This window comes from Pteropus medius, unplaced genomic scaffold (assembly GCF_902729225.1).
Source record: "Pteropus medius unplaced genomic scaffold, Ma_sr-lr_union100, whole genome shotgun sequence".
NCBI classification, from domain to species: domain Eukaryota; kingdom Metazoa; phylum Chordata; class Mammalia; order Chiroptera; family Pteropodidae; genus Pteropus; species Pteropus medius.
The window spans coordinates 10,190,659-10,215,706 of NW_024344240.1; the positions used below are offsets into that span (position 1 = coordinate 10,190,659).

Below are 25,048 nucleotides of genomic sequence, written 5' to 3' on the forward strand. Positions count from 1 at the left end.
ACCCTGGATCTTTTGCTGAGCTACCCTAGGCCCAAGACTGGTGGCAGCCAATCTCGAATTGTAGTGTGGCCTCTCCCACGTGCCTCCAGGTCCAGCACATGGAGTGAAAAACTGAGGATAACTTTGTAGCTTTTACCAGTTAGCCTCAGGCTGGTCACAGGCAGCTGATGACTTTGGCCTGCACAAGAACACCTTCCAAAGGACCCCAAAACCAATAAACTTGGAGGCTGGCTACAGATCACAAGAAAGCACTACCTGATTAGCCTCACAAGAAGTATACCCAAAGGGTGGTCTCAACAGGGAGATGGGCCCACTGGGGTAAATTCCACTCCATGGAGTCAGCCTCCACACAACAATTGATGCAATGTGGGTGTAGACAAACCTCACAGCTTGTTAGCATGAAAGTTAATCCCACCCACTGACATGCCAACAGCAATCAAGGCTCAACTACACAGAAGGGCACACATGACCCACAAAAGAGACATTCCTGGAGCACCTGGTACAAGTGATCAGAGAGACTGCACCACTGCGTCCAATAAGACGTCTATTATAAGGCCCCTGGCCAAGACTGGGAGATGTAGCAAATCTATCTACAACATAAAAAGAATACACAGAGGCAACCAAAATGAGGAAACAAAGACATATGTCCCAAATGAAAAAACAGGAGAAAATTCCAAAAAATAACTAAATGAAAAAGAGGCAAGCAACCCCCAGATACAGAGTTCAAAATACTGGTTATAAGAACAATTAATAAATTTAGGGGAAAAATAGATGGTCTCAGTGAGATATCAACAAAGAGACAGTAAGCATATGAAAGAACATACCATAAAACATCAGTCAGAAATGAAAAATATAATAACTGAAATGGAGAATATACTAGAAGGAATCAATAACAGATAAGATGAAGCAGAGGATTGAATCAACGATTTGGAAGACAAGATAGCAGAAAACACTCAACTGGAAAAGCTAAATAAATAAATAAATAAATAAATAAATAAATATTTAAATATTTAAAATGAAGATAGTTTAAGGGAACACTGGGACAATATCACACTGAACAATAGTCACATCATAGAGTTACAAAAAGAAGAACAGAGAGAGCAAGGGATTAGGAACCTATTTGAGGAAAAAATGACTGAAATTTTCCTAACTTGGTGAAAGAAATGACATACAAGTCCAGGAAGCACAGAGAGTTCCAAACAAGATGAACCCAAAGAGGCCCATACCAAGGTACATCATAATTAAAATGACAACAATTAAAGACAAAAAGAGAATCATAAAAGAAGAAAGAGAAAGGAAGTTAGTTACTTACAAGAGAACTTCTGTAAGGCCATCAGCTGATTTTTAAACAGAAACTTTGCGATCAAGGAAGGATTGTCACCAAATATTCAAAGTGGTAAAAAGCAAGAATCTGCAACCAAAACTACTCTATTCAGCGAGGCTATCAGTTAAAATTCAAAGGTGAGAAAATGAGCTTCCCAGGCAGAAAAAAACCTAAAGGAATTCACTACCACGAAGGCAGTATTAAAAAAAAATGATAAAGGGACTTCTTTAAAAAGAAGATGAGGGCAGGCAGATGATGTAAATATGAATAATAAAATGGCAATAATCATGCACTCATCTATAATCACTTTAAAGATGAATGGATTCAAATCTTTAATCAAAAGATACAGGATAGCTGAATGGGTAAGAAAATAGACCCATACATATGCTATCTACAGAGACCCACTGCATATTGAAAGACACACAGAATTCAAAGTAAAGAAATGGAAAAAGATATTTTATGCAAATTGAAACAAACAAAATAAACTCTTCGGTAGCAATACTTATACCAGACAAAATAGACTTTAAAATAAAGGCTATAATAAGAAACAAAGAAGACTATTACATGATAATAAAAGGATTAATCCAACAAGAGGATATAACCCTAGTAAAACATTTATGCACCCAACATAGTAGCACCTAAATATATAAAACAAATATTTCAGACATAGAGGGAGAAATCTACAGTAATACAGTCATAGTAGGGGAATTTAATACTCCATTGACACCAATGGACAGATCTATCAATCAGAAAGGAAATAGCTGTCTTAAATGACACACTAGGCCAAAGATTTAATTGTTATTTTTAGAACATTTCATTCTAAAGCAGCAGAATATACATTCTTTTCAAGTTCACATGTGATAAAAAGGGACATTTTACCACCTAATATAGGTCATAAAACAAGTCTCAATATATTTAAGAAAGTTAAAATTACATCAAGCATCCTCTCTGACTAAAATGTTATGAAATTAAAAATTAATTACAAGTAAAAAACTAAAAATATACACAAACACATGGAAGCTAAATAACATGGTACTAAACAATAAAATGGATTAACAATTACTTCAATGAAAAATGAAAAGATACTTTGGAGACAAACAAAAATAAAAACAAATCAAAATCTATGGGACACAGTGAAAGCAATCTTAAGAGGAAAATTTATAAAATACTGGCTTATCTCAAGTAACAAGAAAAGTCTCAAATAAACAATTTAACCTACACTTAAAGAAACTAAAAAAAATAAAAAGCAAGCAAAGCTCAAAGTTAGTAGAAGGAAGAATAGAAGAAAGATCAGAGTGGAAATAAACACAATAAAATCTAAAAAAAAAAAAAGACCCACAAAAGATCAATGAAACCAAGAGCTGGTTTAAAAGGTAAACAAAATTAATAAACCTTTAATCAGACTCATTAAGAAAAAAAGAGAGAGAAACTAAATAAATAAAATCAGAAATGAAAGAGGAGAACTGACAGTTGACACCACAGAAACATATAGATTATAAAAAAATACTATGAACAATTATATGCCAACAAATTTGACAATCTGGAAGAAATTGATAAATTCCTAGAAACATATGATCTCCCAACACTGAGTCAAGAAGGAACAGAAGATCTGAATAGATCGATTACTATTAAAAAAAATCAAATCAGTAATCAAAAAACTCTCAACAAGCAAATGTCCTGGATCAGATGGCTTTACAAGTGAATTTTACCAAATAGTCAAATAACTAACAGCTATTCTTCTCAAAGTATTCCAAAAAATTCAAGAGAACAGAAAGCTCCCAAGCTCTCAAGAGAATGGAAGGCTCCCAACTTCATTTTACTAGGCTACCATTACCTGGATTCCAAAACCAAAGACATTACAAAAAAATAAGAAAATTACAAGCCAATATCCTTGATGAACATAGATTTTAAAAATTCTCAACAAAATATCAGTAAATCAAATTCAGCAAGACATTAAAAAGATCAGATATCATAATCAAGCTGAATTTATTCCTGAAATTGCATGGTTAGTTCAATATCTGTAAATCAATTAATATGATACACCACATAAAATAAAGAATAAAAATTATATGATCATATCAATAAATGCAGAAAAAGTGTTTGGCAAAATTCAGCATTCATCTATAATAAAAACTCTCTGCAATGTGGGAATAGAGAGAACCTATCTCACCATGTTAAAGACCATATATGACAAACCCACAGCTACCATCAAACTCAATGGGGAAAAGCTAAGTGTTTTTCTTAAGAACAGGAAACAAGACAAGAATATTTACTTTCACCACTTTTATTTAACACAGTATTAGAAATCTTAGCCACAGCAATCAGACAAGAAAAATAAGTAAAACACATCCAGATTGGAAAGGAAGAAGTAAAACTGTCATTATTTGTAGATGACATGATACTATATATGGAGAAACTTAAAGATTCCACCAAAAATTAAATGAAAAAACTGTTAGAATTGATAAATTAATTTAGTAAAGTAGCATGATCCAAAATTAATATTCAGAAATCAGTTGCATTTTTATACAGCAATAATGAACTATCAGAAAGAGAAATTAAGAAAACATTCTTATTTACAATTGCATCAAAAAAAAAAACCAAAACCCTAGGCATAAATTTAATCAAGGAGGTACTCATATTTGTACTCATAAAATTATAAGACTTTGAAGAAAGAAATTGAAGAAGATACAAATAAATGAAAGCATATATCATGCACATTGATAAGAAAATTAACATCTTTAAAGTCACCATACTACCCAAAGCAATCTATAGATTAAATGCAATCCCTATAAAAATACCAATGAGATTTGTCACAGAACTAGAACTAATCCAAAAATTAATATGGAACCATAAAAGACCCTGAATAGCCAAATAGCCACTGAAATCTTGAGAAAGAACAAAGTTGGAGGTATCGTGCTACCTAATATCAAACTATACTACAAGTCTATAGTAATCAATACAGCATGGTACTGGCATAATAGCAGCCATATAGACCAATGAAACAGAATAGAACTAATCCAAAAATTAATATGGAACCATAAAAGACCCTGAATAGCCAAATAGCCACTGCAATTTTGAGAAAGAACAAAGTTGGAGGTATCGTGCTACCTAATATCAAACTATACTACAAGTCTATAGTAATCAATACAGCATGGTACTGGCATAATAGCAGACATATAGACCAATGAAACAGAATAGAAAGCCCGGAAATAAACCCACATTTTTATGGTCTCTTAATCTATGACAAAGAATGCAAGAATATATAGTGGGGTTAAGACAGGCTATTTAATAAATGGTTTTGGGAAAACTGGACAGATATATGCAAAAAAAGAAAGTAAATCACTTTCTTATACCATATGCAAGGAAAAAATGGATTAAAGACTTAAATGTAAGACCTGAAACCATATAACCTGTAGAAGAAAACAGGCAATAAACTCTCTGACATTGTTCTTAGTAATACTTTTTCTGATATAGCTCCTTAGGCAAGGGAAGCAAAAGGGAAAGAAACAAATGGGAATACATCAAAGTAAAAAGCTTTGCTCAACAAAGGAAACCATCAACAAAATGGAAAGACTTCCTACTGAATGGGAGAAGATATTTGTTGATGATACATTTGATAAGGGCTTCATATCCAAAATTTATAAAGAATTCATACAACTCAATTCCAAACATCAAGCAATCTAATTAAAAAATGGACAGAGGATTTGAATAAGGATTTCTCCAAAGAGGACATACAGATGGCCTAAAGACATATGAAAAGATTCTCAATGTTACTAATCATCAGAGAAATGCAAATTAAAACCACAAAGAGATATCATCTCATACCTGTCAGAATGGCTATTGTCAATAAATAAAAAAACAACAGGTATTGGTAAGGATGCGGATAAATGGGAAACCTCATGACTGCTGGTGAAATGCAAATTGGTGCAGTCACTAAGGAAAACAGTTTGGAGGTTCTTCAAAAACCAAAAAAAAATAGAACTACCTTATGACTCAACAATTCCACCACTGGGTATATATTTGAATTAATTCAAAACAATAATTTGAAAATATATATGCACTTCTATGTTCACACAGAACCATTTACAATAACTTAGATATTACAATATTATTGACTATATTTTCTATGCTGTACATTACTTCCTTGAAACTTATTTTATAAGTGAAAGTTTAAACATCTTAATCTCCTTCCTCTTTTCCACCCATCCCCCCATTTCCCTCCCCTCTGACAACCATCAGTTTGTTCTCTGTAATTATTGATATATTTTCATTATATGGAATACAGCATTGGGACACCAGTGCTCCAAAGTTGCAGTTTTATTCAGTTCATTGAAAATGCATAATTTCCTGAGCTGCTGTAGCTTACCCCCCCAACTTGAACTTGTTTACCCTTCAAGATATGTCAATCCACTCCAACAAATTGGAATATCCAGGCATATTTCTAAAGCAACCTGCTGTCTTTAGAATCTTCTGATTCGGTTAAACTAATCATTTGTCTGTAATCCTTTGCCTCTCCTTTAAAAAAAAAAAAGTATGCTTTAATGTGCTGCTTCTTTAGCTATAATGTCTCTCTCTTTTTTCCCCTTTTTTACTTATTCACTCTATCAGCTTGTTCTCTATATCTATGGGTCTATTTTGTTTTTATTTCATTTGTTCATTTGTGTTTCTTTTAGATTCCACATATAAATGAAATCACATGGTATTTGTCTTTCTCTGCCTGACTTATTTCACTTATAATTCCCTCTAGTTTTCATTCTTTTTTTATGGCTAATTAATATTCCATCGTGTGTATAGATACATATACATATATATGTATACATATACATTTACATATATACATATATATACGTATAAACATATATATGGGGTCTTATAACACTATTTACTGTATTTCATGCCCCCAAGTCATACACAGACCAGAAATTTGACAATACTTAGACCAATCTGAATTTAAGTCATTTCCTTAATATCTCCCACTCTAAACTCATTCATTCATTCAGTCAGTCAATCATTCAGTCTGTCAGTCAACAAATAACATTACTATTTTTCTGAAAGTGTACAGACCAGAAATCTAGGAGCTAATCTTATTACTTCTATTTTTCTCATCTGTGCAGTAGTGTAGTAAATAAGAGGTTGGACATTCGAGTCGGACTGTCTGGACTCGAATTTTGGCTTTTCCATTAAAAAGCTGTAGTACTTTGGTGAAGGCAATATAACCTCTCTGTGACTTAATTTCCTCAAGTTAACAGTATGGATAACAATAATATCTACCACAGGTTACTGTAAAGTTTCAAATAGATAATTCATATTAAGCCTAAGAACAAAGTGTGAACATGTATATACACAGATATATATGTATGTATATATTTATATGTTATACATGCATGAATATCAATAAAATGCATCTACCAAATTAACATACTGTTTCAATTTAAATGTTTTTTTGCATAAAAGCAGAAAATTCAGCAATCAAGGATACTTTGCCTCTTCAGTAGTGACTAGTAATAAATACCAAGGCAAATTTAAAAAAAAAATGTCAGAAATAAAACAGCTGTCACATTAAAAGTGCTTCATGGTCTCTCCTATACTAGCAGGTTGCCCACTCAAGTCTTGCCACCAGTGGAAAGTCTCAGCACTCATTCTCTGGTGGAATAAGGGTTGGGTGAGGTGCTTGTCAGTGTTTCTCTTCATTTGTGTGTATCTCTATATACCTATTACATTGCCTGCATTATTCTTTACTGTTAGGTTTTATGCATATGACCTTGCATATGCTACTAGTGATTCAAAATAAATTCTAAAATTCTAGCTTTCCAAAAAATAAGTGAGAGACAATACATAGTAAATGTTGATCTACAACACATTTTCTCTCTATATATTTTTTCTCTATATATGAGGATTAGAAGGGGAGCAATTTGACTTAACTGGAAATGTTGTGTTTAACCGCTTGCAAACTTTTCAAAATCAGAACCACGCCTTATTCATTTTTATTTTCCTACACTGCTTATCCAATACTTTAACTTAAGTTCTACATAAATATTAATTTACAGAAATATACTATTCATAAATAGAAATACTGTTTCATTACATGATTGAAATTTAGCTGTATTCTTTTTAGTTTTATTTCTACTCTTTTGTTTCTTTTTTTTTCTTACCCAGATTAGCAGATGTATATGGATTATTGATTGATAAGGTACTAGGTTGAGGTAATAATGTAAAAGTAGACACTTATGGATCCATTAGCATAATGTATAGTTTTATCTATAACGTCTTCATTCCATTGTTATAAAAGTAACACAAGAAACATTTTCAGTGGCACACCTTTCCCACCAGTTCACTGCAAAGCTGACCAGCTGAGGTAGTTTTTCATTGCCATGATTCTGTCTCCCTTCTTAAATAACTCTGTCCCCAGGAATTCAGTATTTTTATGGTGATCCTTGATTGTCTGAAATATCTCATCTGTTCCAGGTCTTGGGTTGCTGAAGTGACTCAGGTTTTGAAAAACTCATTCTATCTTACTTCTATTTCCGGAAATCCTTTATTTAATTATGGCGATAGATAACAAAATGATAACTTGTAAATTTTACAAAAAGCTGTGTTTTTCTTCAATGAATAGATTTGGATTAAAAAACAATGATTTATTTTGTTAAAAACTGGGACAAAATAAAAGGTAGAGCTAGGAAAAAAAGACATAATAACCACATCCAAAATTCTAGACACATCACTGTTATGATTTTGAGATGTTTTAATTTCAACCTATTTCTCATATCTTTTAATATTGATGAGTTCATATTAGATAAAACATCAAATTTTACTTTTATTTTATGTCTAACTTTATAGCATTTGCAGTTAATTTTATTTAAAAATCTGCTTAAAGTTCATCTTCATGTTTGATTAACAATCTATCATGAAAAATACTCTTCTTAAATTTAATTTGCATATGTTAAGATAAATATTTAAGTTCTCTTTACTTACCTTTCCTAAAAAATAATTTGCTAATTCTCCAACACTGAAATCTATAAAGTAATCATTCCATCCCCTCCAATTTAGGTTGCCCAATATAATCTTTAGATTTGAAAGCATAGTTAGGTGCTCTGAGATTTTTATAACATTTTGATCTAATATTTTCCATTAGTACTAACAACTCCTTTTTTTAATTTTTTTTTGATCTTTATATATAATGATTTTACTGTGTGGAAAGGTAGGTTCTTACAAAGTTTGGTATTTTTGCCATAAGCATCTTTGCCTCAGATATCTTTGAATCAAGCATTTTTGCCAAAAAAATTTGCCAAAAAATTTTTGCCACACAACTAATTGGCTATAAGGCCATTTTGCTGTAAAAATAGATAAAATAACTAATTCACAGTTTTATTTGTTTGTTTTCTGCTGTTGTTTAGTTTCATTTTCTATTGATGACTCAATCACACCTTTGATATACTTAATGTATTTAAGCTAATTTATCAATTCATTTTTATTTCTTTATTGACAAAGTGCTCTCAGTTACTCCCATTTTCCTATTATACATAAATCTTATCTAGCCCTCATGATGATCTATTCAGTGATGTGTGGACTTGGCATCTGTGGTGGTCTTAAAATAGCATTTTTTCCAGATGACAACGATTTGTCCCAAGAGTTGGTTTCTTATTATGAGACACACTACCCTGGGAGGAGAAGAAGAGGTAGAGGGCCCTCTTTGAGGGCACAGAGTGTAACTTACATTTCCCATAGGACAAAGGCAAAACTTATGTACAATCCACAAAATAAAATAAGTTATTTGCACAGTATTGCCATGAATCTACGCACATTTTAAATGTATTCAAATATTTTGTATTCTGCAATAATTCTTTCAATTTTGTCTTTATTTAATGCCCCTCTTTAATTTTTCTTGATTTTATCTTTTTTTTTTTTTTAACTGCAAAACTGTCTTATAGCTAATTAGTTACACGGCAAAGTGTAGCAAACATCTCTAAGGCAAAGATGTTTACAGTGAAAATACCTAGAATTTGTCCCTATATTATTGTTTTTTTTTTTCCATGAAAATATCTTTACTTCCAGTCCATCTGTTTCAGATAAAATTTACAGGACTTTTTTTTTTAAGTTTTATATTTATGTTCACAAAGTTTTTCATATCATTCTTATATCTTTTTGTTGTGTTAAAAAAAATATACAACAGCAAAAGGAATATAGCCAATAATATTGTAATGGCTATGTATAGTGCCAGATGGGTACAAGAGTAACTGGGAGAATCACTTCATAAATTATATAAATGCCTAACCATTGTGCTGTATGCCAGAAACTAATAAAACATTTTTAAATGGTTCATGTGTACAATGGAATATTACTCAACCATTAAAAAATGAAATCCTACCATTTTCAACAACATGGGTGGACCTAGAAGTTATTATACTGAATAAAATAAGTCAGACAGAGAAAGATAAATATCATATGATTTCACTTATATGAGGAATCTAGGGAACTAAAAGAACAAACTAATCAAAAACAGACTCACAAATATAGAGAACAATCCAGAAGAGGGGAATTGGGGGGCTGGAAGAAAGTAGTAGAAGGTTAAAAAAGCACACATTAATAGTTGATAGATGGTCATGGGTATGGGGAGCATGGCATAGGGAATACAGTTAGCATTAATGTAATGGCTAGATGGAGAGCCAGAGGAGAAAAAGAAATTAGGGTGATCATTTTATAAACTATATAAATGTCTAACAAATGTACTGTGTACTTGAAACTAATAATAAAATTAAATTAAAAAGTCTATTTTTACAATATTTCAAAGTAAATAAATAAAATTATGATCTTAATCATTTTTTTAATCTTAACCATTTTTAAGTGCACAATACAGTAATGTTAACTATATGCACATTGTTGAGCAGTAGAGGTCATTTTAAAAACAAATCTCTATTCGGTAGCAGGTGTGTATAAGGTTCAAATTGTTCAAAATTTTAAGCATTCCACCCACAACACTTCTGATCCTTTCCACATTGTCGAATCCTTTAGCCAATAAAATAACATACTCTGTGATCCTTGTCTTTACTCAGATTCAGCATTGTTTTTCCCCTGGAAGCTCTAAAGTTTTTGCAAACTGCCTTACCTCATGTGCTTTAGTAAAAACAAATTCAACCATAGGACACTAGAAATATGTGACCTAGTATCAACCCTAACTGAATCTCTGTCTCTCTGTCTCTGTCTCTGTTTCTCTCTGTCTCTCTGTCTCTCTGTTTCTCTCTCTCTCCTCTCTCAAAGAAATAATGTAGACAGGAAGGTGGAACCCCATCTCTCACAATGTTCATGTGAATGCTTTCCCCCCACAGACTATAAGAGTAGAGGGCAGTTTAGAGCATTCACACAAGAATCTCAAAAGAAACTCTCTGGTCAGTACAGCTATCTTGAAGAGAAAAGTATAGACTTCAGTGATGTAACTATTAGGTATGTAAAGAAATATCTAAATTTTCTAGTTTATCTAGTATAGATTTGTTTCAAATATGCATTTTGAGGGGATGTATAAATACCATAGTTGACTCATTTACAAATTTTGTAAAGAGGAACAAACACATAGATAAATTTTGTAATATATATGGGTTCTCTTTCACTCTGTAACAGCATATCCAGGGCATGTTTGGCAATAAGTTTTTCTCAGTAAAGTGCAGAAAATTGCACATCATAGATGTTATTTTTGATTCCTTAAATCACATTATACATGTTCTTGTTTTTCAAATTCTTTTCAAAAACATAAAACTCAGCATATTGTTTGTAAAAAAAGGTAACATTTATCAAATTAAGTTGATTTTAATTTATGTATAGTGCATTGCAAGGAAGGCTTAATTTGTGGCCAAGATGGAAAATTTTTCAACTCTTAGGAAATTAGGAAATGTCAATCATATTCCTTTGAGATCTCTTAGGACTTCTCTTGTGACTTATATTCTAGCTTCATATATAGTTACTTTACAAAATTACTCCTCTCCATTGACTTGGAAGCTTCTGAAGATAGAAACATTGACTTGTGCATAGATATATCTAATATCTCTTTTTATATGTTCAATAGTCACTTGTGTAATCAAAGTACCAGCATAAAGACTGCAATTCACAGCCTCATAGGTTAGGTGCCACTGAAGGCACTATCCATAAAGACTTTGTCTTTCACAGCTTGCTCTTATGTAGTATAATTCAGTCAAATTCAAAATACATTTCTGGAGGCCATTTCCTTAATAACTAGTGGGAACTTGTGAAATATATAAATATGAATAAGACGTGGTCCCTGTCTTGTAGGCTTTACAGTCTACAAGAGTAGATAGTGTTGTGTGATAGAAGAGATGGGCAAAGTTTTAGATTCAGGCATACAGATTCATATTCTGCTTCATAACTATACAAGTTATGTAAAATTCCTGAGTTTCAGTTTCCTTGGCTATAAAATGGGTATAATAATACTTACTTTATGGGTTTGTTATGTTGGGAATATATATGTAAATATATATTTATTTATATTATATTAATATTAATACAGTACCTAACATTTTAAAGGCATTCCATAAAAGACAGAACAGCTAATGCTCCTATGGTGCTCACTATATACCAAATATTCTTTTAAACACTGTACAAATATTAACTCATTTAACAAAAATGCTCATATAAGTACTAATAAGAAATCCAATTAGGATGCAATATAGTAAACAACAAGGAGGATTAATTCTTACTGAGACCTTAGACAGGCTATACAGAGGAGATATCTTGAAGGATAGATTAAAAATTTGATAGAGATTGAGGGCTTACAGTATGAAAGTACGATAAGCAAAGTCATCAGAGCAAAGAGAAGTAAGAAATGTTTGGAGAGCATTAAAGTTGGTGGGGATAAATGACTGGAGTGTTCAATACTTAGGGATGAAGAACACTCTGCAAGAATGTTCTATAAAAGAAGATTGAGGCAGCTAGAGAAAGCCCTTCATATCTAGGCTAAAGAAAGCAAATCTATTTTGTGTGTTCCTGGTGTTTCTTCCAGCAAGGTGATTAGAATGTTGACTAGGAGTGGTGGCCCCAGTGAAAACTGTCTTCAAATAATTCAGGTGGCAGAGAACGGTCACTTGGCCCTTTATTGATTTTGGTATTTTATTTGGTTTGTAATTGATTCAACTAGGTGAGATGTTTCATCAGTACAAATTAGAAATGCATGTTGTACCCACATATTCGTGGGCAATTTCTCGTTCCTTATAAGATGTTAATGAGGATCTGGCTCTTCCAGTCATGTCAACAAGTGTATGGCATAGATAAAACACCCATTGCTGCCTTCTATCCTGCCCTACAGCCATTAATTGTTTAATAATATACAACTAATATATATTATTATCTAAACTCTTAAGACTAGAAAATAATGGTGGCTTCATCAGAGTTCTGCTTACATATTGCCTCAGTAAGTCAGCTTAAGATTGGTTAATTTCATGTTTAACCTCCTGCCAATCTTACCAAACTTGTACTCAAACACAAACCTTGCAACTGGGAGTTCCTTTTATCATTAACCTGACAAAAAATAATAAGAGCTTTGTTTTATCTTATAACTACTCATACTTCAGTAACCCTTCGTAGATTGGTCTGTTGTGCTAAAATGTATCATAGTTGTTTAGACCAAAGAGGGTCAAATCCCCTTAACTGATGCACACAAATCACTTGGATATGATTTCTCTTTTACCTTTCTCTGCACATTCATCTTTCTTGCATTTACCCTGTCTTGGTTGCAAATTGAGCCTTTCTTTCAATACACTATTCATGAATTAAAATCAGTGTAACTCGTATAATATTATTATCCTTTCTTTCAAACTCTATGATGAATTTCATATTTTAAATAACGATTTGAATTATAGCAACATCCATAATATCCATCTTTTTTTTCTTTTCAATAATATCTTTATCCTTGTCTCTCTTTTCTCCTTTTTCAGTGCCTAAAACACAAATCTAGCCATGCTTAAAATCACCCTCAGCACTTAATGAATGGAAAACATTCCATGTAGTGGTTAGGAAAGGATTTTTTAATTTTTAAAATCCTGATTTGCCTTCCAGCTGTCTAATTTAATAGCTATATAACATGGACATGTATTCTTATCTGAAAAACAACACTATATAAAGTGTCTCTTAACACTGCTGACTGGATTAAGTGACATGAAGAGGACTCCAGTACTTAGGCTACTGCCTGGTGCAGAGTAGAAGTTACTACATGATCCTTGAAATGGACAAAGAACTACAATCCTCTTCATAGTTTCTCTGAACTCATCCCCAATCCTTCAGGCAGAAGTCATTGCTTTCTTATTTGACTTTCTAATATTGTATCTCACCCTTGCTTATCAACCAATCTTTTCAGAAAGAATGTGAGTAGCCTACTGAAAACACCCTTACACCTATCTCAGCGTAATGCTGATACATGACATATACCCATATTTGTTAAACTGTGAATATCATCTTGTACATTTGGTTTTGCCAACATCAGCCATGCTTCATGTTCTTACATTCTGTACTTTAAATCTTGACTATCTCTTTATGCAATCATCCAGACTATTTTGTAGTTAAATACTTCTTGATTAGACAATGAGGATTTATAGGAGAGAACATTATGAAAACAAAATTATCAAATCATTTTAACTAAAATTATCAATTTTTATTAATGTTATCCCTGTCAACACTTGTACACTTGAATTGACTTTAACAGAGCACCATAGTGGAAGCTGGCATGTGGGCACTATATTGATTCATGTGCCAAAAATTCAGTGTCTTAAGGGACATACAGTTTAGTGACTAAGGCACTGGCATTGGAAACTTTTATTATTTTTCAGTGATTCCCTTTTCTAAATTTCTTCTCTGATGTAAGATTTAAAACATGTCCCTGATTTAGAAATTATTTTATAAGCGTATAGGATGTAATGTTTCTGGCAAGCCATTTTCTTACTGAACAATAGAAGACATATAGCAAGCAGGACAAAGTAGAACAATTTTGAAGTTACAGTGACTTCACAAGAAAAAAAATTTTAACAAAATTTAGAAAAAATAATAAAAACCTGAGACACAGATAACATGTCAAATAAATTAAATTTGTATAAATATATTTTTAATAGCACATGATAATCATAGATAGATGGAACTTTCAATTCAATTTCTAAACTTGTTATTTACCTGTCTTTTGAGAACTTCAGTTAAGCTCTAAGAAACATATCTTAAACTCTACTCAAGACTTTTTATTTTTTTTTATTATCTACAATACTGAGCTATTTTGCATCTGAAAATTGTTATTGTCAGACATAATATCCTTATCTTAACTTAATTCTTGCCATGAATTTGAAATAGAGTGAGGGACTTTTATACCTGGGTGCTACATAACATGTAATATTTAATTTGTCACAGTTGTTCATTGTGTAAAGTGAAATGAAAAATTAATTAGAAAAGACATACTTTGAGATCTAAATATGTCAAACATATATGTAATATAACATGACATTCCCTTTATTTCATAGGAAATACTTCCTTATTTAAAATGAACTATGTGAAGAAAATGTGACACTGGATTATCTTCTTCTATGCCATTTAATTTTAAATTCTAATTCCAGTCACATTTTTTTTATGATCATACAGAACGGCAATTACAATGCCTCGTTATGCTTCAAATGTCTAAGGAATATTTGTTAATTTTTTTTATCAACATGTGACTTCTATTTTTCGGCATATTATTTGCTTCTTTTATAAATAGGCAACAAGATAATTTGTACATGGATAAAGATGGTAGAAATGCGACACTCCTCACAAAAGAAAATTTACTCAGGATTTCAGCAATTCTTCAGTAGAAATTCAAAAAATCAAAGCTCTCAGAGTCCCCCCCCCCAAGTAACATGCCCTTATTACACAGATTGGAAAAACTAAATTAAAATAAAATATTAAATAACTCTCCAAATATAGAGTACAATATCAGATAATAGCTACATACAAGGGGATTTTCATTGCAATAATAAGTTGAACTAGAGGAAGGAGAGCTTGGGTGAAACTCACATTACACTGATACAGATAACTTCGTCCTTTCTATCTAATGCCAAAGTCTTCAATACACAAGATTCTAGTGTCCAAGGTTCTCTGCCAGTGAGTTTCTGAGTTTTTGTCAGCGCATTTCTGAATAGTTGTGTTTGGATGTTCTCTTCATCTCTGTGGTTGTAGATAATTTGTAACAGGCATAACACATACTTTTCTTATCTTTTTTCGGGGGGAGCGGGGATGGAGTCAAAGAAGCCTCTTAGGAATTACTGCTTTATCTGACTTCATTTCCAAAAAAGTTATTCTTAAATTTCCACCCTCCTCTGAACTCTTGTTTATCTTCTCAGTTGTTCTGGCTCATGGTTTAGTGTTTTGTTTTGTTTTTTCCCTAAAATTTGGGAAGAAATCAATAAGAAATTTGTCTCATATTAGAAATGGTGATGTTGATATTTTTATTCAGAAATATAAGACTGAATTCTTTCAAGGCATGGTGCTGTTCATTCCTTCTTAGACTTTAATGTCACTGTGACAAATATACTTTCCCTCCTACCATCAAAGGCCTTAAAGTAGAAAACATTCTGGAAGAGCTAGGGTCTGCTGTTAGGAGGTTCTGCCTTTACTAGTTATCTGACCTTGGCAATTTATTTACTCATTCAGAATATAAGTTCTCATCTGAACTTTCAGAAGTGTAGAGAGGATTGAATGAAATTATATGGTAGAAGCACTTTATGAACTGTGACCTCCTTAAAATATTACTGTTGCTTTTGAATGTAAACTCATCATTCTATTTGGAGACACAAAATTACCTGCTGCATGTGCTACACTTAGAGGCTGGCTGCACCATGGTATCAGTGCCCTTCCTTGTGACCAGAATGCCCATCTGAAATCACTTGACCAATCTGAGGCCAAAATAAATCTGAAAGACAAGAGGCATTGTTTCTAGAAGGTTATTCTTAAATGTTAAGGTTATTTCATCATGGAATAATGGAGTTTGGGACTCTGGGCCTCTGGGATACCACTGAGTCTGGGAACCTCTATTTCATTTGCAGTGAGTTTACATGTCATAGAAGAGAAGTTATAGTGGCAGGGGCTAGTCCTCAGACCTGGGCATAGAAGGGGCATCCTGTTAATTTAAATATTAATGTATTCATTCATGGAGCACATTTTTTTCCAAAAATTTATTTTATGGATTAGTATATACAGAATACATAAACGACAATTCAATCCAATTTTATCTACATATCAATAGTGATAATTTTATCTTTGATATGTGCTGTAGTGACTAAAAGCATTCAGACACCCCCAAAATGAAGTAGGGGTCCTTCTAGGTGTCTGATAACATTCTGAAGTAGCATATATCTCTAAATTTATCAAGACATGGCATTTTTTCCCTTTTAATTTGCAGTATCTCTTCTCTTACATTATAAATATTTAATAGCTGTGACTGTTTCACTACTAGATCCTCAGTACCTGATGCATAGTACTTGTTCAAAAATAATCAAAGTTTTTTTTTGTTGGAACACAGAAAGCTAGCTCCAGATCTATCAGAAATATAAAGGGTCCGATACGGCTGGACAAGGCTGGAAGACAAAGTTAGAAGGTCCTGAGACTATTGTAGATGTCCAAGGTTTACCTGAGCTTTGTTTCACATACAGGTGGGAAGAGGTTGCAGTAGTGCACAGTTCCATGTGCACACTGAATGACATATAACAAAAGCTCAAGAGATGGCAATCAAATGAATAAATATGACATAACATCAGCATTGGAGAATGCTGATTCACTTAAGAAATCAACCTAGGTCATATGAAGAAGATTTAAAAAAAAAAAAGTCAAGAGTAGAAAACAGAGATAAGCTGAATATATTTTCTGGGTGGCCCTTTGGAACATCTACAACTAGACCAGAGCATAAGCACTCAGAGGTGCACAGGATGATAAAGTCGTTTCCTGAAGGCAAAGCATATTTTCAGATACAAGCCCTTAAAGATTAATGAAATTAACATTTGCTGTTAATTTGTCGTTTGCTATACAAAGTCATGAGTTTTAGTGATCTGTGCTGAAATATGAGTTCTGAAAGTAAGCCTCTTAGCTAAAGAAAAACATTTCTGGCTGTGCAGCATGTGTTACTTTGTGGATTTTCTATTACTCATCAGAGCTGATGCAATAAATTCTGTAAATAATTTTTAAACCTTTATTTTATGAAAAACGAGCATACAGATAAAGTCAATGTGTATTTCTGGTGATTAAATTAAAGACAATGAAGAGGCAGATTGAATAGGAAATGCAAACTGTAATCCATAGTAACACTCATCATTTAGGAGATTATTGTTGTTCTTGAGATTCAACCTCTGTCAAGAGATTTTAATTGTCAATTATTAGCCAAGAGTTTCTAACTTTTACTTTCCAGCTCTAGGTTACATTTATGTTTATGTGGCTATGAAATAGTGTTGGTCTTAACATTATTTGTTGTTGATTGTTTAGATTTATTAAGTCATTTTAGAATGTATAGAAATGATATTTTTTTGATGCTGGTACCTAACCATGATAGAATCAAACCAACAAAAGTGGTCTCAAAATTTCCATGGTGTGTTATAGTAGTTGATAATTAGTAGGTTACAGTAGATCGTATTTGACCTTTTAATATGATTCTGATCATGTGGAGATAACTAGAACCATAACCACACTCAGAATATTTAATTATTTCAATTTGAGATTGTGCCAAAATTACCTGATGTGGAGAGAGAGAAACAGAGACAGAGAGACAGAGAAACAGAGAGACAGGGAGAGACAGAGAGACACAGAGAAAGAAAGTAGGAGAGTATATAATGAACAATAAGGTGATATATAAAAGTTTACACCTTTAATTCTAAAGTCTTCATGAGGTTTCAAATTATATGATGTCATGTTAACTGCTTTATAAAGAACAGTTGAAAATTTGGGACAAGTGCTCAGATTCCTGATGTCATTTTGAGTTAGTATAGAGAAAAACAAGACGAACATTCAGACTTTAAACCATTCACTTTTTAAAAGGAATCTAGACCATTTAAATAAACTCTTAAACAATTTATTTCATATTCTGTTCAAATTAAATAAAGCAGAAAATGTTGCATTTAATTTAATATTTAAAATTAATAAAATAAGTATAAACTATATATATGTCAAATTGATAATAAATGTCAAGATTTTAATAATATTAAACTGTATTCCTCCTATAGTATATGCTTTTTCCACAAGCCTTTGGTATAATACATATATATCTCCTTCTCTGGAATCTCTCATACAGATTTATTTTTATTTTATTATTGAGATTTATGGTTGTTACACCTCTGTCGTTATGACATATTGGCCAGAGCTAGAATTTATTTAGTGTTAAGCTAGGAATTTATCTTCTAAGTATATAATTTACCGAGCCTTCAATGGAAGGTCTTGCCCTCAGTTTATAAAAAATACAATATCTGTGAAGTGCAATAAAAGGAGGTTATGCCTGTAGCTACCTGCTTAAAAAATCACAAGGAATCTACTGAACACCTAGAATTAATAAGCAAGTTCACCAAGCTTGCAGAATATAAGATACACAAGATAGACATACAAAAATGAGTTGCATTTTGTATACTAGCAATGAATCCATGGGAGGACAGAGAAACTAAAGCTATGGTCCAGCATGTTCCATGACTCCCTACCAAATATCTTTTTCTTTTCAACTTTGTAATTAAGTTCAGAACAAAACTGCATCACATACTATAACTATATCTCTTTTATTTATGGTACGTAAAATATTCTCAGACTATTTCTCTTCTTGAAGAGTTTCTTTGTCATTTCATTAAAATTTGAAATTATTTTATTGCTCTAAATCCCTGAAGTTTACAATAGTTGTGTTACTGTCATTTGCTTATTTTGCTTTTCTCTACATTTCTCCTTGAGGATGGAAGTTACCACACACTTGAATATCTTTTCCCTATATTAGAATTACCTGTATTCTTTTATAAATTTTTGAAATTTATTCAACTTTAATGGTTTTCTTTTTTCTTCAGTATTTTTAGAAATAATTTTTTTTTTAGTCTTGCATTTATAGGTTATAATCATTAATATCCCTGGAGAGTTCTGTGATTTTCATTCGTGGCAATTATGACCCCACTCAGGTGATGGATAATTTGGCTCTCATATCTAATCATTTTAAACTCTGTCATTCCTGCCTCCATCATAATTTTTAATTCATCCCATCATCCTCTCCATTTTCACTGCTCATATAAAGCCAGAGGTCAAGTCTTTTTAGTTCATTAGTGTTTAGTTGGCACATATTAAGTACTTAATATTCTTTGGGGAATGAATAAATTAGTGAACAATGGATGTCACTTCCAAAGTACACTTTAATACTAAATTATCTCCAGTGAGCACATCCTGCTGTCATACTTTAACCCAAAACTGGTAAAATATTTTACAGAATCAAAGATTTTTTGACATCAAGATTTTTTACTTCCCCAATAAACTCTTAGTTCATGAATATTCACGGCTCTTCAAAATCTAGTCCTAACCCATATTTTGTCATTTATTTTTATTTATTTTCTTAATTTTTAAGAATTTTTCAATTACAGTTGGCATACAATATCATATTAGCTTCAAGTTTACAATATGATGATTAGACATCTATATAACTTATGAAGTGATCACCCTGATAAATCTAGTACCCATTTGACATCATACATAGTTATTACAATATTTTTGACTATATTCTTTATGCCATCTTTCTTCTATTTTCCTACTAACCATTTTCACAGCTTTTGTATTCTATCCAAATTAAAACACACGCTGTTAATGTCATCTCTTTTTAACTTCATCCATATATTTTCGCTCTAGTTGAAATGTACTGAACCCCTACCCACAAACCCGTATATAAGTAACCTCGCAGCCAAACACTACTTTTATTCAAGGCTTGTACCACTTAAATAGTAAATTCTTCTCTGACTAATCCCTTTTCTATTCCATTGTTCTGAAAATAATTGTTTATCTTTTAACTTCCATATCCTTGTGTATATGCATTGTGTGTATATATATATACATATATACAATGTATAACATACACACACACACACACACACACACATATATATATACACACTCTATACTCATATACATATATAATACAGGCCCAGATGTTGTGAATTATAAGAGTATTTACACACACATATATATGAGTATATATGCACATACATATATATGAGCATGTATATGCATATATATATTTATATATGTGTGTATATGTATGTATACTCATAGCACACAACATCTGGGCCAGTATCATTTATTTTTGTAAAAATTCACTCTCCCCTACTAGACTGCAGACTTTTTAAGAATAGAAACCTAAAATTCTGTATTATTATAGTTTCTTCTAGGCCTAGCTGACAAATAATGGATGCTCAAGAACTTTTTAAAAATAAATTGTCACTTTTATGGTCTGGTCAGTTGTTTGTCTCAAAAATTTTCTTGGGCACAATAATTTCTGTCACATATAAACCACCTTGGTCAAGTTATCAAAATTATTTTATAATTTAGAACCAAATAACAGAGTTCAGAAGAATCTGAAAGGGACACTCCTTAAGGAATATAAATATAATAATTCATAGGTATAGTGTAAAACACTAGAAAAGTCATTTGAGAATATGGGACCTAGTCCTAACGATGCATGTATTACTTTGCTAGCATTGCCATGACAAATACTGCAGACTGAATGGATCAAACAACAGAATTTTTATTTTCCGAGTTCTGGAGGCTAGAAGTCTAAGATGTTCATCTTCTCCCTGTATCTTTACATGATTTTCCTACTGTGTGTGTCTGTGTCTTAATCTCCATTTAGAGAATTCATATCGAATCAGACCCCATCTATATGACAACATATTAAGTTAACTGCTTCTTTAAGGAACTTATCACTAAATATAGTCACATTTTTAGGTGCTGAGGGTTAGGACTTCAACACATAAATTTTTAAAAAATATTATTTTTATATTTCAATTACAGTTGGCATACAATATTATTTTGGTTTTAGATGTACAACATAGTGCTTAGACATTTATAAAACTTACAAAGTGACAATATCAATAAATCTAGTACCCATCTGATACCATACATAGTTATTAAATATTATTGACTATATTTCTTATGCTATACTTTATGGCCTCATAAATATTTTCTAACTACCAATCTGTACTTCTTAATCCCTTCCCCTTTTAAGCCATTAACCTCTTCCCATCCAGCAACCCTCAAAATGTTCTCTTTATCGATGAGTTTGTTTTTGTTTTGTTTACTTGTTTATTTTGTTCTTTAGATTCCACATGCAAGTGAAATTATATGGCATTTGTTTTTGTCTGACTCACTTCACAGTGCAATATCCTCTAGGTCCATCTATATTTGTTGCAGATGTCAAGATTTTATTATTTATTTATTATGGATGAGTAATATTCCATTTTATATATGTACCACCTCTTCTTTACCCATTCATCCATTGATGAACACTCAGGTTACCTCCATATTTTGACTAATGTAAACAATGCTACAATGAACATGTGGATTTACATGTCTTTCTGAAGTAGTGCTTTGGGATTCTTTGGATAAATACCCAGAGTGAGATTACTGGCACCTTCTTTGTCTGTTGTTATAGCCTTTATTTTAAAGTCTATTGCTACTCCAACTTTTTTGTTTCCATTTTCATGAAACATCTTTTTCCATCCCTTTACTTTCAGTCATTTTGTGTCTTCGGAACTAAAATGAGTCTCTCGTAGGCAGCAAATGTAAAGGTCGTGTTCTCTTATCCATTCAGCCACCTTATCTTTTAATTGGAGCACTTAATCCATTTGCATTCAAAATAATTGTTGATAGATATGTAGTTATTACCATTTTATTATTCATATTATTGACCTTTTTATTTATTTTTTTCTTTTCTTAAAAAAGTCTCCAAAATTTCCTGTAATTCTGGCTTGGTGATGATGAGCTCCTCTAGCTTTTCCTTGTCTTGGAAACTCTTTATCTGTCATTCGAGTCTAAATGATAGCTTTGCCGGGTAGAGTCATCTTGTTTGTAGGTCTCGGTTTTTCATCATTTTGAATATTTTGTGACAAATCCTTCTGTTCGTATAGTTCCTTTTGACAAATCAGCTGCCAGTCCTAACTATAAGGTGCTCCCTTGTAGTTAAGAAACTGCTTTTCTTTTGTGGCTTTTAAGATTCTCTCTTTGTATTTCACCTTCGGAATTTTAATTATAATGTGTCTTAGAGCGGGACTTTTTGGGTTCATCTTGTTTGGGACTCTCTGTGCTTCCTAGGCTTGTATGTCTATTTCCTTCACTAAGTTAGGAAAGTTTTCCATCTTTATTTCTTCAAATCAATTTTTAATTCCTTGCTTTCTTTCTTCTTCCTCTGGTATCTTTATGATGCAAACATTGGGACGCTTAATGTTGTCCCGAAGGCCCCTTAACCTATCCTCATATTTTGGGTTCCTTTCTTTTGTTACTATTCTGATTGAGTATTTTCTGCTACCTTAATCTAAATCACCAATTCAATCCTTTGCTTCATCTAATTTACTGTTAATTCCTCCTAAGGTATTCTTCATTTCAGTTATTGTATTTGTCATTTCTGACTGGTTATATTTTATGTTTTCTATCTCTTTGTTAAAGTCCTCACTGAGTTCATCTACTCTTCCCCTAAGTTCAGTAGGCAGCTTTATAACCAGTGTTTTGAACTCTGCCTCCAGTAGATTGCTTGTCTCCATTTTGTTGATTTCTTTTTCTGGAGCTTAGTTCTATTCTTTCATGTGGGACATCTTTCTTTGTCTCCTCATTTTGGCTTTGGTTTGTATTAGGTAGAGTAGCTAGGTTCCCCAGTCTTAGTAGAGTGGCCTTATGTAGTAGGTGTCCTATGGGACCCAGATGCACAGTTTCTTTGGTCACCTGAGCCAGGTGCTTCAGGCGTGTTCCTTTTATGGGTTGGGTGTGTCCTCCTTTTGTACTTGAGCCTTGGTTGCTATTTGCACATCAGCTCCTCCTCAAACATCCCTGGCACATTTTGAGCTGCTTCCCCAGTGCTGGAGCTCAGAACAAGTTCATCAACAAGTAAATCTATGCTCTAGCCCTTTAAGAGGAATTTCTGGGACTCCTATAGCCCTCCGTCTCACTCAGACACAATGTCCGCTGATTTTTACATCCATGTTTTGTGGGGCCTTCTCTTCCATGTAGTGGAACCCTGAACTGGGAAGTCTGGTGTGGGTCTGGGACACCTTGCTCTTCCAGGGGAACCTCTGCAGCTAAGATGTCTATTTTGATTTTTAATTGGCACATGTGGGTGTAGGATTAGCCTTTTCCATATCTCTTCCTCTCCTACCAGTCTCCAGGTGGCTTCTTCTGTATGACCTCAGAGGTAGGACTTTTGTTCAGGTAGAATTCAGGAGATTTTCAATGAAGGTTGTTCTATAATTTAGTTGTAATTTTGGTGCATTTGTGAGAGGTGGAAGAACAGCATTTAACTACTCCACATCCTGACTAGAAAATCAACATGTAATTTTTTTAAGGGACACAATTTAACCCATAATAATGCAGCTATAACTTTCATAAGTCATTCAATGCTTTTGAACTTAGCTGCTTCTTTGGTAAAACTATATAATTTTCATTATTTATAAAAACTTTCTCAAACAACTTTCATTTCTCCATGCATTATTACTCTTGTAATATAGTTCTAGAATAATACCTTGGTGAATGTCACTGTACTTTATGCACCTTATGAAAAATGAAACTTTGGAGTCATTTTGCATTTTTCTCCCTTCCCAAATACCATATACAACTGAGCACCTTTACCTATTAAATTGTTCTGACTCACTTTTTTCTTCCCTGTTTGGGCCCATATGGATCTCATTGCCATCTTCTCTCCCTTCATTCCTAACTCTCACCAGTCTGTCCTTCATATCACTCTTATGGTAATTATAGGAATTTTCCCCCATTTTCGAGTCTTTAATATCTAAATTAATTTATATAACTGTCAAGATCCTAATATTTTTTACTGCCCACTCATCCAGCCTCAACTCCCACCAACATTCCCACTGTATCTTTTACCCTGCACAATTTTACATGTCTGAAATATTAACCCGATTTTGGTCCCAATGCTTCAGCCAAAACTTTTTTTTCATTTGTTTTATATGCCTCTTCTCTGCTTCTTCTCCTGAAAGACACAGTCATATTTGCACTTATAATAGCTCAAATGCTTTTTTTTTCATGTGAGGCCCCATCCCTACCCCAATTCCCTGAGGAAGAACTGGGAATAGCTTGTCTTCTGTTTCCTCTATACTTTGATATACACTCATCATCTAATAGACTTTTAGCTGTGGTTTATTGATTTGTCTTTGCACCAAATCAAGCTCTTTCAGAACCTGGATTATTTGCTTTATCTTTGAAACTTAACAAATATGTTATATGAATGCTGTTTATGATAATCTAGGCACAAAAATATACAATATTGATTAGTTGAATTAATATTTATGCTACTGATATTTTTCAAATATGTAATTTTACACATTTGATTTTAATTCAATTTCCTTTATAAATTGTTTCAAATATTAGATCCATATTGGATATTTTATCACATATAAGAAACTATTTATTGTCTTAGACACTGGATTATCCAGATTCATTAAGTTTTCAGTAAAAATTTTAAGAAAAATTATGTTGGCTTTGAAATTTCTTTTG

The 25,048-nt window shown here is 32.5% G+C and overlaps 1 protein-coding gene across 1 annotated transcript in view; it reads left to right on the top strand.

The window, feature by feature from the left end:
* Positions 1-15,194, top strand: part of PXDNL (peroxidasin like) — a 477,154-nt gene extending 461,960 nt beyond the window's left edge. Inside the window, 3 exon segments of the mRNA XM_039869313.1 lie at positions 10,648-10,762; positions 15,057-15,112; positions 15,115-15,194. Coding sequence (XP_039725247.1) covers positions 10,648-10,762; positions 15,057-15,112; positions 15,115-15,194 — 251 coding nt within the window.
* Positions 15,195-25,048: the final 9,854 nt, after the last annotated feature.